The sequence below is a fragment of the Lissotriton vulgaris genome, chromosome 5, assembly GCF_964263255.1.
Source record: "Lissotriton vulgaris chromosome 5, aLisVul1.2, whole genome shotgun sequence".
NCBI lineage: Eukaryota > Metazoa > Chordata > Amphibia > Caudata > Salamandridae > Lissotriton > Lissotriton vulgaris.
In genome coordinates, this window is record NC_141693.1 from 987,152,558 (window position 1) to 987,168,687 (window position 16,130).

The 16,130-nt window shown below is 47.1% G+C and overlaps 1 protein-coding gene across 1 annotated transcript in view; it reads right to left on the minus strand.

The window, feature by feature from the left end:
• The window catches only part of ABCC2 (ATP binding cassette subfamily C member 2), a 687,938-nt gene that overhangs the window by 73,242 nt on the left and 598,566 nt on the right, over positions 1–16,130 (minus strand). Inside the window, exon 23 of the mRNA XM_086922588.1 lies at positions 15,898–16,052. Within this exon, the coding sequence (XP_086778714.1) occupies positions 15,898–16,052 (155 nt within the window). The remainder of the gene's footprint in view (positions 1–15,897; positions 16,053–16,130) is intronic.

The window sequence follows — 16,130 nt, forward strand, 5'->3', positions numbered from 1 at the left end:
GTGTGATGGTTGGATGCAGTGGGGGGATGTATGGATGGAGTGGTGGGATGGATGGATGGAGTGGGATGGATGGATGGATGTTGTGGGGGTATGAATGAATGTAGTGTCAATTTGTTTATTTTAGTGGTGTGTTGGATATATGGATGGATTAGGGGATGGCTGGCTGAATGGAGTGGATGTTTTGTATGGATGTAATGGAGGGAGGGGATGGATGGATGTAGTGGTACTGTAAGGATGGATTTAGTGTGATGTATTGTGATGGATGGAGTGTGATGATTGGATGGAGTGGGGGGATGTATGGATGGAGTGGTGGGAGTGATGTATGGAATGGGATGGATGTATGTAGTGTGTTTTTTTGGATGGTGTGGGTTGTTTGTAAAAGTGTGATTTGATGGCTTTTGGTATGTGTGATATTTGAAATTGTGCACTGTCCTTTTTGTGTTGTATGTCTGGTGGAAGCGTGCTTTGACGGCTGGTAGTGTTTGTGGGTGTTAAAAGTGTTCACTGATGGTGTCTGTGGCTGGTGAGAGTGTGCACTGATGTCCTGTGGTGTGTCTGCGTGGTGAAAGCGTTCACTGTTGGCTTGTGGTGTGTGTGTCTGTTGAAACTGTGCACTGATGGCTGTTGTTGTGTATGACTGGTGAATGTATGTATTGGGTGGATGGCTGAATGTAATTGTGGTTTGGCTGTATGTATGTAGTAGTGTATGGATGAATGGAGTTTATGGGATGGATGGATAGTATGGATGGCTGGATGTAGTGTTACATGTTTTGAATGTAATGTATGGATGTAGTGGCTAAATGATGTATGCTTTGGGATGTATTGTTGGATGTAGTGGGATGGATGGATGGATGTATGGTGTGGGGTTATGAATGAATGTAGTGTTGTGATGGATATATGGATGGATTAGGGGATGGCTGGCAGAATGGAGTGGATGTTTTGTATGGATGGAAGGGAGGGAGGCTATGAATGGATGGAGTGGTGGATGTAACTAGGGATTTAGTGGGAAGGATTGTGATGGATGGAGTGTGATGGTTGGATGCAGTGGGGGGATGTATGGATGGAGTGGTGGGATGGATGGATGGAGTGGGATGGATGTATGTATGTTGTGGGGGTATGAACAAATGTAGTGGTGTGTTGGATATATGGATGGATTAGGGGATGGCTGGCTGAATGGAGTGGATGTTTTGTATGGATGTAATGGAGGGAGGGGATGGATGGATGTAGTGGTGTCTGTAAGGATGGATTTAGTGTGATGTATTGTGATGGATGGAGTGTGATGGTTGGATGGAGTGGGGGGATGTATGGATGGAGTGGTGGGATGGATGCATGGAATGGGATGGATGTATGTAGTGTGTTTTTTTGGATGGTGTGGGTTGTTTGTATTTGAATGCATGGATGTGTAGATGTAGTTTGATGGATGGATGTAGTGTTGGGTGGATAGATGGAGTGATGCATGAATGTATGTATTTTTTGAATGGCTGGATGGATGTAGTGGTATAAATGGCTTGATGGATGGTTTTTTATGTATTGGTTGTGAAGGATGGATACAAGGGGGTGTATGGATGGATTAGTTAGAATGTTGGATGTATGGATACAGTGTTGTGATGGATGCATTTGAGGAAAGTATGGAGGGGATGGATGTAGTGGTGGATGGATAGATGGAGTGATGGATGAAGGACTTATTGCTGGAATGGCTGGATGTATGAAGTGTTACAGATGGATGGGTAGATGAAATGCCATTGTTTGTGGGGGATGGATGTATATAAAGGGGTGTATGCATGTATGGAGTAGTTAGAAGGCTTGGATGTATGGATAGAGTGTTGTGATGGATGCATTATGGGCATGGATGGAGTGGATATATGGATGATTGGATGGACTTGGATGTATGCTTGTATGTTTTTGTTGTTGGATGTGTGTTGTGTCTTGGATGCATGTAGTGTGTGTATGTATGTGTTGTTTATAATGTATGGATATATGTAGTGCTTTAATTTTAAATGCCACAGTACTACTCTGTATCAGAACTGCATTTTTTGTGTACACCAGCAGCATAATTAGGCAGCATCACTGCACTACTCATAAATTGCACAGCACCAATCAGCATAACAATAGGATGTCTCTGCATCACTACTAATTTATACAGCTTTATTCATTTAAAAACCATCCTTATTTAGCAACACTGACATGCTTGTGGTTAAGAGTGGCACTGCGTGACTGAGTGGCGTTGCGTGGGTGAGAGTGAAGTTGCATGGGTGAGTAGCGCTTCATGGGTGAGTGTGGCGCTGCGTGGGTGAGTCGGGTTGCAAATTTGCATGAGTGTGTGATTGTTAAAGAGTACACGGATATGCTGGGGCCCAGCTGGAGGGAGTACACAGACATGCTTGTGTTTAAGAGTGGCACTGCGTGGCTGAGTGGCGTTGCGTGGGTGAGTGGCGTTGCGTGGGTGAGAGTGAAGTTGCATGGGTGAGTAGCACTCCATGGGTGAGTGTGGCGCTGCGTGGGTGAGTAGAGCTGCGTGGGTGAGATTGACGTGCGTGGCTGAATGGCGTTGCGTGGGTGATTGGACTTACGTGGGTGTGATTTGCGCTACGTAGGTGAGAATTGTGCTGCGTGGGTGAGAGTTGTGCTGTATGAGTTGCATTGCATGAGTGAGTGGCGTTTTGTGAATGAGTGGCGTTGCGTGGCTGAGTGGCGTTGCGTGGGTGAGTGGGGTTGCACATTTTCATGTGTGTGTGATTGTTAAAGAGTACACGGATATGCTGGGGTCCAGCTGGAGGGAGTATACAGACATGCTTGTGGTTAAAAGTGGCACTGCGTGGCTGAGTGGCGTTGCGTGGGTGAGTGGCGTTGCGTGGGTGACAGTGAAGTTGCATGGGTGAGTAGCGCTTCATGGGTGAGTGTGGCGCTGCGTGGGTGAGTAGAGCTGCGTGGATGAGATTGACGTTGCGTGGCTGAGTGGCGTTGCGTGGGCGATTGGACTTACGTGGGTATGATTTGCGCTGCGTAGGTCAGAATTGTGCTGCGTGGGTGAGAGTTGCGCTGTACGAGTTGCATTGCGTGAGTGAGTGGCGTTTTGTGAATGAGTGGCGTTGCGTGGCTGAGTGGCGTTGCGTGGGTGAGTGGGGTTGCAAATTTGCATGTGTGTGTGATTGTTAAAGAGTACACAGATATGCTGGGGTCCAGCTGGAGGGAGTACACAGACATGCTTGTGGTTAAGAGTGGCACTGCGTGGCTGAGTGGCGTTGCGTGGGTGAGTGGCGTTGCGTGGGTGAGAGTGAAGTTGCATGGGTGAGTAGTGCTTCATGGGTGAGTGTGGCGCTGCGTGGGTGAGTAGAGCTGCGTGGGTGAGATTGACGTTGCGTGGCTGAGTGGCGTTGCGTGGGTGATTGGACTTACGTGGGTGTGATTTGCGCTGCGTAGGTGAGAATTGTGCTGCGTGGGTGAGAGTTGTGCTGCATGAGTTGCATTGCGTGAGTGAGTCACGTTTTGTGAATGAGTGGCGTTGCGTGGCTGAGTGGCATTGCATGGGTGAGTGGGGTTGCAAATTTGCATGTGTGTGTGATTGTTAAAGAGTACACGGATATGCTGGGGTCCAGCTGGAGGGAGTGCACAGACATGCTTGTGGTTAAGAGTGGCACTGCGTGGCTGAGTGGCACTGTATGGCTGAATGGCTTTGCGTGGGTGAGTGGCGTTGCGTGGGTGAGTGGCGTTGCGTGGGTGAGAGTGAAGTTGCATGGGTGAGTAGCGCTTCATGGGTGAGTGTGGCGCTGCGTGGGTGAGTAGAGCTGCGTGGGTGAGATTGACGTTGCGTGGCTGAGTGGCGTTGCGTGGGTGATTGGACTTACGTGGGTATGATTTGCGCTGCGTAGGTCAGAATTGTGCTGCGTGGGTGAGAGTTGCGCTGTATGAGTTGCATTGCGTGAGTGAGTGGCGTTTTGTGAATGAGTGGCGTTGCGTGGCTGAGTGGCATTGCGTGGGTGAGTGGGGTTGCAAATTTGCATGTGTGTGTGATTGTTAAAGAGTACACAGATATGCTGGGGTCCAGCTGGAGGGAGTACACAGACATGCTTGTGGTTAAGAGTGGCACTGCGTGGCTGAGTGGCGTTGCGTGGGTGAGTGGCGTTGCGTGGGTGAGAGTGAAGTTGCATGGGTGAGTAGTGCTTCATGGGTGAGTGTGGCGCTGCGTGGGTGAGTAGAGCTGCGTGGGTGAGATTGACGTTGCGTGGCGTTGCGTGGGTGATTGGACTTACGTGGGTGTGATTTGCGCTGCGTAGGTGAGAATTGTGCTGCGTGGGTGAGAGTTGTGCTGCATGAGTTGCATTGCGTGAGTGAGTCACGTTTTGTGAATGAGTGGCGTTGCGTGGCTGAGTGGCATTGCATGGGTGAGTGGGGTTGCAAATTTGCATGTGTGTGTGATTGTTAAAGAGTACACGGATATGCTGGGGTCCAGCTGGAGGGAGTACACAGACATGCTTGTGGTTAAGAGTTGCACTGCGTGGCTGAGTGGCACTGTATGGCTGAGTGGCGTTGCGTGGGTGAGTGGCGTTGCGTGGGTGAGAGTGAAGTTGCATGGTTGAGTAGCGCTTCATGGGTGAGTGTGGCGCTGTATGGGTGAGTAGAGCTGCGTGGGTAAGATTGACGTTGCGTGGCTGAGTGGCGTTGCTTGGGTGAGTGGACTTGCGTGGGTGTGATTTGCGGGGTGAGAGTTGCGCTGTATGAGTTGGGTTGTGTGAGTGAGTGGCGTTTTGTGAATGAGTGGCGTTGCGTGGCTGAGTGGGGTTGCGTGGGTGAGAGTGAAGCTGCGTGGGTGAGAGTGAAGCTGCATGGGTGAGTAGCGCTTCATGGGTGAGTGTGGCGCTGCGTGGGTGAGTAGTATCACAGGAAAATAGAACAGGGAGTGAGAGAAGGAGGCGAGGTGGAAGAGAGCAGCAGATCAGCAGAAGAAAACAGGGAGTTAAAGAAGGAGGCGGGTGGAAGAGAGCAGCAGATCAGCACACGAGAAGAGAAGAGAATAGGGAGTTAGAGAAAGAAGTGGGTGGAAGAGAGGGAGGGCGATAGATACAGGGAGGGAGGGAGGGCGATAGAGTGAGGGCGATAGATAGAGGGAGGGCGATGGATAAAGGGATGGCGATAGATAAAGGGAGGGAGGGCGATAGATAGAGTGAGGGCGATAGAGTGAGGGCGATAGAGTGCGTGAGGGCGATAGAGTGAGGGCGGTAGAGTGGTAGAGTGAGGGCGGTAGAGTGGTAGAGTGAGGGCCGTAGAGTGAAGGCGTAAGGGCGGTAGAGTGAGGGTGGTAGAGTGAGGGCAGTATTGTGGTAGAGTGAGGGCATTAGAGTGGTTGAGTGAGGGCGGTAGAGTGAGGGCGGTAGATTTGTAGAGGGATGGCGGTACAGTGAGAGCGGTAGAGTGAGGGCGGTAGAGTGAGGGAGTGAGGGCGGTACAGTGGTAGAGTGAGGGCGGTAGAGTGAGGGAGTGAGGGCGGTAGAGTGGTAGAGTGAGGGCGGTAGAGTGGTAGAGTGAGGGCGGTAGAGTGGGAGAGTGAGGGCGGCAGAGTGAGGGTGGTAGAGTGGTAGAGTGAGGGCGGTAGAGTGAGGGCGTGAGGGCAGTAGAGTGGTCGAGTGAGGGCGGTAGAGTGAGGGCATGAGGACAGTAGAGTGGTAGAGTGAGGGCGGTAGAGTGGTAGAGTGAGGGTGGTAGAGTGAGGGCGGTAGAGTGGTTGAGTGAGGGCGGTAGAGTGAGGGCAGTAGAGTGGTAGAGTGAGGGCGGTAGAGTGGTAGAGTGAGGGCGGTAGAGTGGTAGAGTGAGGGCGGTAGAGTGGTAGAGTGAGGGCGGTAGAGTGGGAGAGTGAGGGCGGCAGAGTGAGGGTGGTAGAGTGGTAGAGTGAGGGCGGTAGAGTGAGGGCGTGAGGGCAGTAGAGTGGTCGAGTGAGGGCGGTAGAGTGAGGGCGTGAGGACAGTAGATTGGTAGAGTGAGGGCGGTAGAGTGGTAGAGTGAGGGCGGTAGAGTGGTCGAGTGAGGGCGGTAGAGTGAGGGCAGTAGAGTGGTAGAGTGAGGGCGGTAGAGTGGTCGAGTGAGGGCGGTAGAGTGAGGGCGTGAGGACAGTAGAGTGGTAGAGTGAGGGCAGTAGAGTGGTAGAGTGAGGGCGGTAGAGTGAGGGCGGTAGAGTGGTCGAGTGAGGGCGGTAGAGTGAGGGCAGTAGAGTGGTAGAGTGAGGGCGGTAGAGTGGTAGAGTGAGGGCGGTTGTGTGTGGCCAGTAGAGTGAGGGCGTTAGAGTGAGGACGGTAGAGTGAGGCCACGAGTGCGGTACAGTGGTAGAGTGAGGGAGTGAGGGCAGTAGAGTGGTAGAGTGAGGGCTGTAGAGTGGTAGAGTGAGGGCGGTAGAGTGAGGGCACTAGAGTGGTAGAGTGAGGGCAGTAGAGATTAATGATATAAGCATAAAATATTATTCTTGACTGCAGGAAATAGGTCTTTAAAATAAATGTTTAGATGCCATTTTGATTACGAGGTTTTTGCCTTCCTAGAGCTGAGCATGCACTCAGTAACACACACTGAAAAAAGCCAACAACAGAGCATTGAGTAAAATGCAACACAAGGAACAACTGCACTGTGTGTGGTGCACATACAACATGTAAAACCGGAAACTGTGGGCTCTGTTCTTCGATATGTATGTGAATTATTTTACAAGCACTCTGGACATCAATTTTTACCTTCTCATTCTATGTAACTTTTTGGCGACCCAACCCCCAATAAAGCTCCAAAATCGTCATTGATCACTTTTTTTTCAGTTGATCATAATTTTAAAGTGTCCAAAAAAAACACACTTTCTCCGTCTCAATGTTGAAATAAGAAATTGTAAGTGTGCATTAAACAAGCTGATTATAATAAAGATTTTCTCAGTTCCTGCATCCATCAATGGTTCACACAAACTATGTTTCACAATGGGTTTAGAGGTGAGAAGCTGACTCGTTAGACGCTCGTTGATGTAGTGCCCAGGAGCCAGGGGTTGTGTGCTCATTTCAAAGACATCCATTGAGACCTGGGTTGTAGTGTTGGGAGTCAAAAACTAGGCTGCTCTAAAAAATACGTGAGACTGCTTCTGATCAATACGAATGGAGTGTGATCAACTATAAAAAGTGCCGACATTGAGGAGCCATCTTCAGCTCTTGCTACACAAACCCCTATTTTGAGCCTCACTGAGTTTGTCCGAGGCTGACAATATTCTACCAGAAAAGTCTAGAGGCCAAAATGATTCAAACATTAACAAGGTGTGAGCAGGGGGAGGGGGGGCGGGGGAGCGGATCCCTTTGCCCTTTGAAGTGAAGCTCTCGGCAGAGCACGGCCTCGAGGCCGTGAACGACAGCAGGGATGTAATTGTGGGGGAGGAGAAGTAAGTGAGGCCGAGTAATTGGCCCCCTTGTTTTTTTTCGATAGGACAATGTCCAGAAATGCTCTAAATGTATCCAACAGAAACCACGTACAACTGGTCAAATTACGTTTCTAGCAGAAAATGTGGGTTATTTCACTTCCCTCCTCTATGATTTCAGTCCTGAAAAAAATGCTAATCGCTATGCACAAGTCACTGTTTGAAATCAGTATACACAGAGCGCAGTACACTGTCCAGCTTTCCGTTCTGGTAAGGCACAGGGGAGCCTGGAGAGCAAGTCATGTTGTGCAACATAGTACACGCTTCCGGAGAACTCCAGTCAACATTCAGAATAATGTCTTAGACAGATAGGACGACAAACCAACATTTCAACTTCCCCCCTGCCGTGCTCCGATAATAATAATGGCGACCTAGTTAGCGGCAAGCAGAGAAAGCTAAGAAGATGCACGGTCAACTCCAGGCTGGCTTCAAACTCAGCAATACTTACAAAAACGGCCGGGATATGAGAGTTCGAAAGAAAACAAGCCACAGAAAACAAGCAGTGGTAAAGGAGTCTCGGCCTGCGGCCGTGAAAAAGGGAAGTGAACGAGCGCACACTGGGGAAGCCTGGAACTCGAGCGACCATATGGAGAGGGAGGGGGGTGGGCTGCCTGCTGGGAGAAGGGCTGCTTTTGATGTGGTGTTGCGACCATATGGAGTGAATAATTATGGGAGGTGAGATGCTGGCCTGAGGCAGAGCGCACCATATGGAGAGGGAGGGGGGTGGGCCGAGTGCCGGAGAAATGCTGCTGGCAGGGGGAAGGCTCGGGCAAGCTCGTGCATGAGGAGCTTGTCACGTGATTCTATTCTCGTGAACTCTTGGGAATCCGGCTTGAAGAGAGCCAATCAGCTGCCTGAATAGAGCCTTTGGAGAAAGAAGCAGATCAGCGACATAAGGGCTCACCCCTGTTTTCTATTTCTGCGAAATAGAAAAGGGGCGAGCCCTAAAAATCTGAAGTACTCCTGTATGGCTCATTTCCAGTGGATTTCAGGGATAGGATATGGCCTTCAGATTTCCCCCGCCCAACTGCGAGCAAGGGTTCTGCCAAAAATCTCGGGGTTTGGTTTGATGAAGACCTGAATTTTTCAACTCAGATAAAAAAGTTGACAGGGACATGTTTTGGTATCCTGAAAATCTTTAAAAAAATTCTTCCTTTTTTGCCAGTCAGCGCTAAGGAGACTGTGGTCCGGGCACTGATTTTATCCCGCTTAGACTATGCCAATGCCCTTTTAGTTGGCAGCCCTGCTTATTTAACTAGGAAACTGCAAGTGGTCCAAAATGCGGCCGCTAGACTGCTACTGGGACTTCCTTTTAAACAGTGATCGTATTCATTTACGTACCCTGCATTGGCTCCCTGTGGAGTCTCGCATTAAATTCAAAATGCTCTTTATAGGCTAGGTCCTATCTATTTGCAGAAGAGATGTGTCTTCTATAAACCTTCTCGACAACTTCGTTCATCGGATCAGCTTTTAATGCAGAATCCTCGGTTCAATCGCCATAGGCTAGGCGGTAACTCCTTCGTCGGCAAAGCTGGCTTAGCCTGGAACCTGTTACCGCTGGCTCTTAGGAGTGTTCATGACCCATTGCTTTTTAAAAAAAAATTTTAAACGCTGCTCTTTTAAGCTTTGGCTCTGAGTGTGGATTAATTCAACTTTCTGGAGTTAGCGCCGGGACACTTTTAGTAGCTGTGCGCTGTACAAATTAAATATAACATAACATAACATAATGGCCCCCTTAGTTATTGAGATAAATACCATAAAATTACAAGTTTTGGGGAAACAAAACGCAGATTTTGGTGCATACTTCAACAAAATACAAATGTTCTGGTAAATACTGGGCATTTTCCTCGATAAATATTGACAGGTTTTACGTGCTAATAATCATCAAAATACTCTTAATTGCAAAATGAGTGGTAATGCATGTGGGAATCCTACTTTCTGAAGTTGAATCACAAATCATTGTATACACCTAAGAGAACTTAGGTACACCTGATGAAAGCTTTGTGTAAATTACCAGTTCCGGTTCTCAGAATGGTGGGATTTTAAAGTACATTTATGAATATGAAAAGTTGATCAGCGTGGTAGAATTTTTCCATCCGGAAATTTAGGGTTAGGTTTTAGGTGTGGCTCAGCCTGGCTACAGAAGTAGGTGAAAAATCGCAAACGTAGATCTGCAGATATTCACACCCATTTTGCAGGTTATTTCTCACCTTAGAAATTACTGCACATTTACTCTAGTCAGAAGTTTCGCATGGGAACTGGGAGGGATCACTACAATTTAATTAGGTAGCAAGGCAAAGTGTTTCCCTGTGCATTCACAACAAAAGTTTGCTCCTCATTAAAGTTATTTCTGCAACCACTATCCATTTTTAATCACTCACTTTCACTGATCTTCCTTTTTGCACTGCTTTTCAGTTACTTGGATTTGAGTGTACTTACTGTACGCTGTGGACATACCACTTGCTGAGACTGACCCAAATGATGACTAACAGGGCGGTCCAGATTGTGTAACTGATGGGATACTGTACAGAGAGTGACAGTCCAAGCGTATCAAGTAGTGGACACGACATTGTCTGAAACACAGAATTTTGAGTTCCTTTAGACCCACAGTTATTATTTGTGTATACAGTATCTTGTTTAAGGGGCTATAACTGTGATCGGGTCTCTAAATATTTCCCTTGGACCCTACCCTACCCGTATGTGTTGTGGAAAGCCGGGAGCACCATCACATTGTCTAATTTTAAAATTGTTTGTGTATTTTAAATTGTTCTTGGACTTCTGCGCACTTATCCGCCCTCTCCTCCTCACTTTGCTTTGTTCCCCTGTGCAGCCGATTAGGCGCTGATACGGGGACTGGGAGGGCAGCCGCCATCTTGGGGGTAGCCCAGGGTTGCCGCTGCAGTCTTTCTGACACAACACTGCCAGACAGCATATAATGTGTATCCCACCCCGGCCGCGCAGCGGACGCGGCGATGGCGCGCCAAAGGCAAGCCCGTCAGCTCCCGTCCGCGCCAGGACGGGCCCAGGGGCCAGCCCCTCTGCCCCTTTTTTTAGCATATTCTATAGAGAGCCTGTTGAACCTCCGCAACTCGGCATGTCTTCTGGACCCAGCCTCCATTAGACATCTGATGCAACTAGGCATTTTCTCTCCTCCCTCCAGCCCCTTAAAACCTCTGTCCCAGTCACTTCAGCGATACTCGCAATCTAAGTCCGCCCCGCCAAAACCCAGCACCTAAATATCTTTTACCTCAACACTAGGTCTTTAGTTAAACATCAACTCGACATCTTCCTCCTCCTTGCTTGCCAAAAATCGGACATTCTTTTCCTTATGGAAACTTGGCTTAATACCAATTCTTCTCCAGACATTCTGGCAGCTCTACCAGACAACTATTATATCCTACAGGTAGATCGAGATGCAAGGAAAGCAGGGGGTGGAGTTGCCGCTATCATTAACAAAGGCTATGTCTTCTCCAAAATGACATCCCTTGATCTTGCTGCAGTCGACAATCTGGTATCAAGCTCGACTACAGATCCGGACCACTCCTATGCATACTGATATATAGACCTCCACAAGGCATGCCCTCTTTCCCTTTTTCCCTGTGTGATCAGCTGTCTTCCATGGTCACAGATTACACTAAAATCCTGCTAATCGGAGATTTTAACTACTGGCTTAACAGCGAATCCGGCGGCCCTTTGGCTGGTGAACTCATGGAGCTCCTTACAGGACTTAATTTCAGCCATCATATTAACACTGCTACTCATGTTAAAGGGCACACACTAGACCAGATCTGGAGCATGCATCTTAGTATATCCCCCCCTGTCGTATCTCCTTGTATCTGGTCCGACCATTTTTTGATCCAGTTTAACATCTCTATTCTCGAGCCCAAAATCAACGCAGTTACCAAGGAGGGATTTATCAGGAAATGGGGATCTCTGGACACCCCAGCCTTTCTGGAAAGTCTAGAGAATTCTCCACCAGTCCTAAACACTGACCTCAATCTAGCCGTGTCCGACATCTCTAACTGGCTCAATACTGCTAGTGACACACACGCCCCATTGAAAAAACGTAAAACCATTCGTCAGTCTGATGCCCACAAATGGTTCTCTCCCGACCTCAGGGCAAAAAAACTCATTGTTCGGCAAAAGGAGCGAGCGTGGAGAAGAACTTACGATACCCTTGACAGGACCCGCTATTTGGCCGCTCATGCTGATTACATGAAGACCATCGTCTCAGCCAAAACTAACTTTTTCTCTAATTTACAGAACAGTCAAATAATAACTCCAAGGAAATCTTCTCCATTGTCAATAAACTCTTGAATCCCAGTAGAACTCAATTTATCCCTGCTGTTACCCAGGACTTCTGCAACACTCTCAACCAATATTTCCTGGACAAAATTGCGACAATTAAATCTAGTATCCCCGCCACTACCCCTGTCCCGTCTGTCCCTGCACACGTCACTAATACCTCATCCTTGGACCATTTCCCCCCTCTGGATGTCCCAGCCCTAATCGCCCTATTGAATAGGGTAAAATCTGGCTCTCCTCGCGACTGCTGTCCTTCCCATATACTGAAGACTGTCTTTACTACTTTCCCTGCCCCAGCTCTAAAACTGCTCAACACTTCTCTACTTCAAGGCACAGTACCTAAGTCTTTTAAGGAAGCAGTCGTGGTGCCCCTCCTAAAAAAACCTGGAGCGGAGCCCACTACCCTTTCAAATTATAGGCCTATTTTGCTACTTCTGTACCTAGCCAAGGTACTGGAAGCATATGTAACATCGCATCTTTCCAATTTCATTGAACAATCCGACTTCCTAGACTCTTCCCAAGCCGGATTTCGTCCGGCTCATTCGACTGAGTCAGTCATCACGGCGGTTCTAGATTCTCTGCGTTCTAACGCACATATGGGAATCCCACAGGCTCTAGTCCTACTTGATTTGTCAGCTGCGTTTGACACGGTCGACCACAACATTCTTCTCTACCGTGTCAGACTAGCTGGCATCTGTGGTCCGGCCCATGACTGGATCAGGTCCTTTCTTAGCGACCGCACCCAGGCAGTCGGCTTGCCCTCTTTTTCATCTCACAAACTTCATACCACCTGCGGGGTCCCGCAGGGCTCTTCACTGTCACCCATTCTGTTTAATATTTACATGCTCCCTCTGCTTCAGTCCCTAAAATCCTTTAATGTTACCACCTTTAATTACGCAGACGATCTGCAACTCACTTTCACAATCGACAACTCCCCAGATTCGATTTATCAATTCCAAAACACCATACTTCATATCTGTCAGTGGATGGACGGGAACCAATTTTATGTTAAATCCGGACAAGACAGAATTGGTTCTCTTTGGCAAAAGTCAACTGTTCTGGGGCCCCCATTATTGGCCATCGAAATTGGGTTCCCCCCCATCCCGTCTAACTCGGTTAAAAGTTTGGGTGTGCTCATTGATAGTGAGCTCTCATTAAAACCACAAGTTAATTCAGTTGTGTCCACCATTTTGTTCCAATTGCGGAAAATAAAAAAGATCAGTCAGATGCTTATACAATCTGCTCTGACCCACGTGGTAATGGCCCTGGCGTTGTCACATCTAGACTACGCCAACGCCATCTATTTGGGCCTCTCTGCTACACTCAGTAAACGTTTGCAGATGGCACAAATTCAGGCGGCTAGACTTATATATCGTCTTCCGTGATGGCAGTCAGACAGACCTCTTTTGAGGCAACTTCATTGGATCCCGATTACACACCGTGTCACCTTCAAATCGGCGTGTATAACTTTCAAGTCCTTACACGCACGCAGTCCTAAGTTTATTCAGGATCTTCTGTCCAGATATATTCCGTCCTGCAGCCTTCGGTCCGCTTCTCAAATTCTTCTGACTGTCCCCCGCTATAAGTTTTCACGCAAGGGAGGCCGCAGGTTTGCCACTCTCGCCTCTAAGCTGTGGAACTCCCTCCCTTTGGAAATTCGTTCCTGTACTACTCTTCTCCCATTTAGGAAGCTCTTAAAAACTTGGCTGTTTGTCCAGGCCTTGGCTTAACTCCTTTGATGGTCTTCTAACTGTGGATTCAGAGTCCTGTCGGTTAGCGCCATGAAACCCTCGGGTGTGCAAGCGCTATATAAAACCTTGTTAAGATAAGATAAGATAAGACTAAACACGCATTGAGATCTACATGTTAGAGTGTAATACCAATTGTTTGATTAAATATCAGAAGTAAGTAGTTTTTCATTACAGTCAGCGAGTGCAGTCTTGCAAGAGTTAGAAAGTAGCAACACAGAAAACTGATAGGTGCACAATTTAGAAAATAAACCTTCTTGGAGAGCAGGTACCACACTAGTCTTTTTGAAATTCAGGAAGATTATGGAAATGGGAAGGTGTAGGAAAGCAACCCCCCCACACACACACATACATACTGTACGGAAGCCCCTTTGCAAGTCACTGACGGGATTTGTGAGCTGGTAGTTCTGCAACCCATCGCCATGGTAAGCAGTGCAAGGCAGTACACAAACAGCCTGGTCGTGCTTGGGAAGTCAAACATGAAGCGTGTAAGTATAGATTCACTGATATCCATACTTCACAACTTCACTTTAAAGAGCGCTTTAACAACTTTGGAAATATTGTAGAGTAACAAACTATGAACCCAACCCTATGACCCTCCCTCTTTTTTCTTAAATAGGAGTTACTGTTGGATACCAATTCGGATGCAAATTCTGTTTGTACCTAAATCTGTATTCCAAGCCCAGCAGTGTTACCGCTTGTGAAAATACCACTTTGGTTACCAGAAGCAAATTTTCCACTTAAAACCTTGAGACATGTGTCTCAGGGAAAAGATTCGGAAATGCTTTAGGACTAGGAAATCAACACTGTAACACAGATTTCTCATAGTGACTACCTGTGATCCTGTTGCATGCTGCATCCCAGAGCTACTGATACCCTTAGGTATCTAATACCAGGCACAGAGTTTCTGGCCTTCAGATATTGCAATAGCCGGAATGTGTGACTTGCACTGCTCTAGAAATATAAATAAAAGGCTCAGTTAGTGTTTCTGCATCTGTAGCAACTGTTTGAAGTGGCACAGAAAGCTTATGTGAAGGTAAAACAAATGGTAATCGAGCCCGCCATTTAAATGGAAAAGCAGCTGGTGTTCCTATAAAATACTTTTGTCATTTTGTATTAGGCCGTGTGAAGTTCAGACATAACTTTAATGTGATATTATAGGCAGCCTCTGACGTCAGAGCTAGCCTGGTACAACAATGCCTATGCAGATATTAGACGGCTTTCATGCATTAAAGAGATGTATTCTTTCTTGAATTTTTTTTTTTAAAACACATTTTATTAGGGTTTTCTATACATACAACGTATATTGGCCTATCACATGAATTTCTACTCATTTCCGGTACTTATAACAGAATTCCGATAAAATTTTTTTTGGTGCCGCATTGTTACAAGAACACGCTTAATAGTCTCCAATAACGACAACAATTCGTACATTCGTATAGTATGTCTATGTCTTGACGGTATATGAAATATTAAGACTTCTCAGCTTCTAACTATCCCATTAACTCCCCCCACCCCGGACTTCCCCGATCTCAGATCCTGAGCTATAACGTATTATTAGATCCATTGTTACCATTATATTGTCTTGCAGTGTGTATATGTATACGTACAACTTTGCATTTAGTACACATTGGAACGAGGCATGGGCAACACATTTAACCGCATTACATAAAATCTTTATTCAGCATGTTCTATATCTGCTGATTTCAACTCTTCCAGCGTAGTCTCCCATTCTAACCTTTCATATCTCATTTAAGGTGTCAGATGGGCCTGTATTGCAAAGAAAATCCCTTCAAAAACAGTGGCAAGTGCATCAACAGCATGGATGGCTCTGTCTGTGAATGTGAACCTGGTTTCCGTGGAGAAAGTGAGTGGCCTTGCGGTGTATTTCTATGTTCTTGTTAACAAGTCACATGCAACTACTTCTGCTCTTTTCCTTTAGCTGTACAAGGCAACTTAAAAAACTTCTTTGTATATCAGAAACATTTAAAAACAAGCATGGGCATAGCCAATAGGTCTCACCTTTGGGACCTTATAACGGTTTAGCCATGCAACAGTTGATGTTGTTGCTCCAAGGATATTGTGCTGCATAACTAAATATTTTAGGATCTCAAAAGCGAGACCTATTGGCTATGCCAATGCTTGTTTCTTTTGACAATGCTGCATGCCATCTTGCCGATGCGTGAGAGCAACCCTAAAACGCACGGCCAAATTGATAGGCCCTAAAGGTGAAGCCTACTAGTTTGCCAATGCTGGGAATGTATTAGAGAAGCCACCCCAAGCTACAAGTATTGCAGATTTCCGTAACCGCTGCTCCGAATATAAGAGACATTTCCGTTTTTTTTTAAAAACAAACTTTGTGATTCGCCTGAGTTTTTAACTGGACTGCACCGTATCCTTATTGCAACCTGAACTCACCTTAGCAAACCTGTTCACAATGCGCCCTGTTGGAGTTGTGTCAAAGAAAATCATTGGCACGTGCAAAATATTGTTAAGCAGCTGCTTGTGAAGTAACCTGGAAGCGCGCACAGCCCCGCGGGCCACAAGAAACGATGAGATGAAAACAAACACTCCTGCAAAAGAGAAAAATAAGCTCGCTTGAATAAATTGTCACAATACCATTGTCATAATGTTCTCGGACAACACTGCAA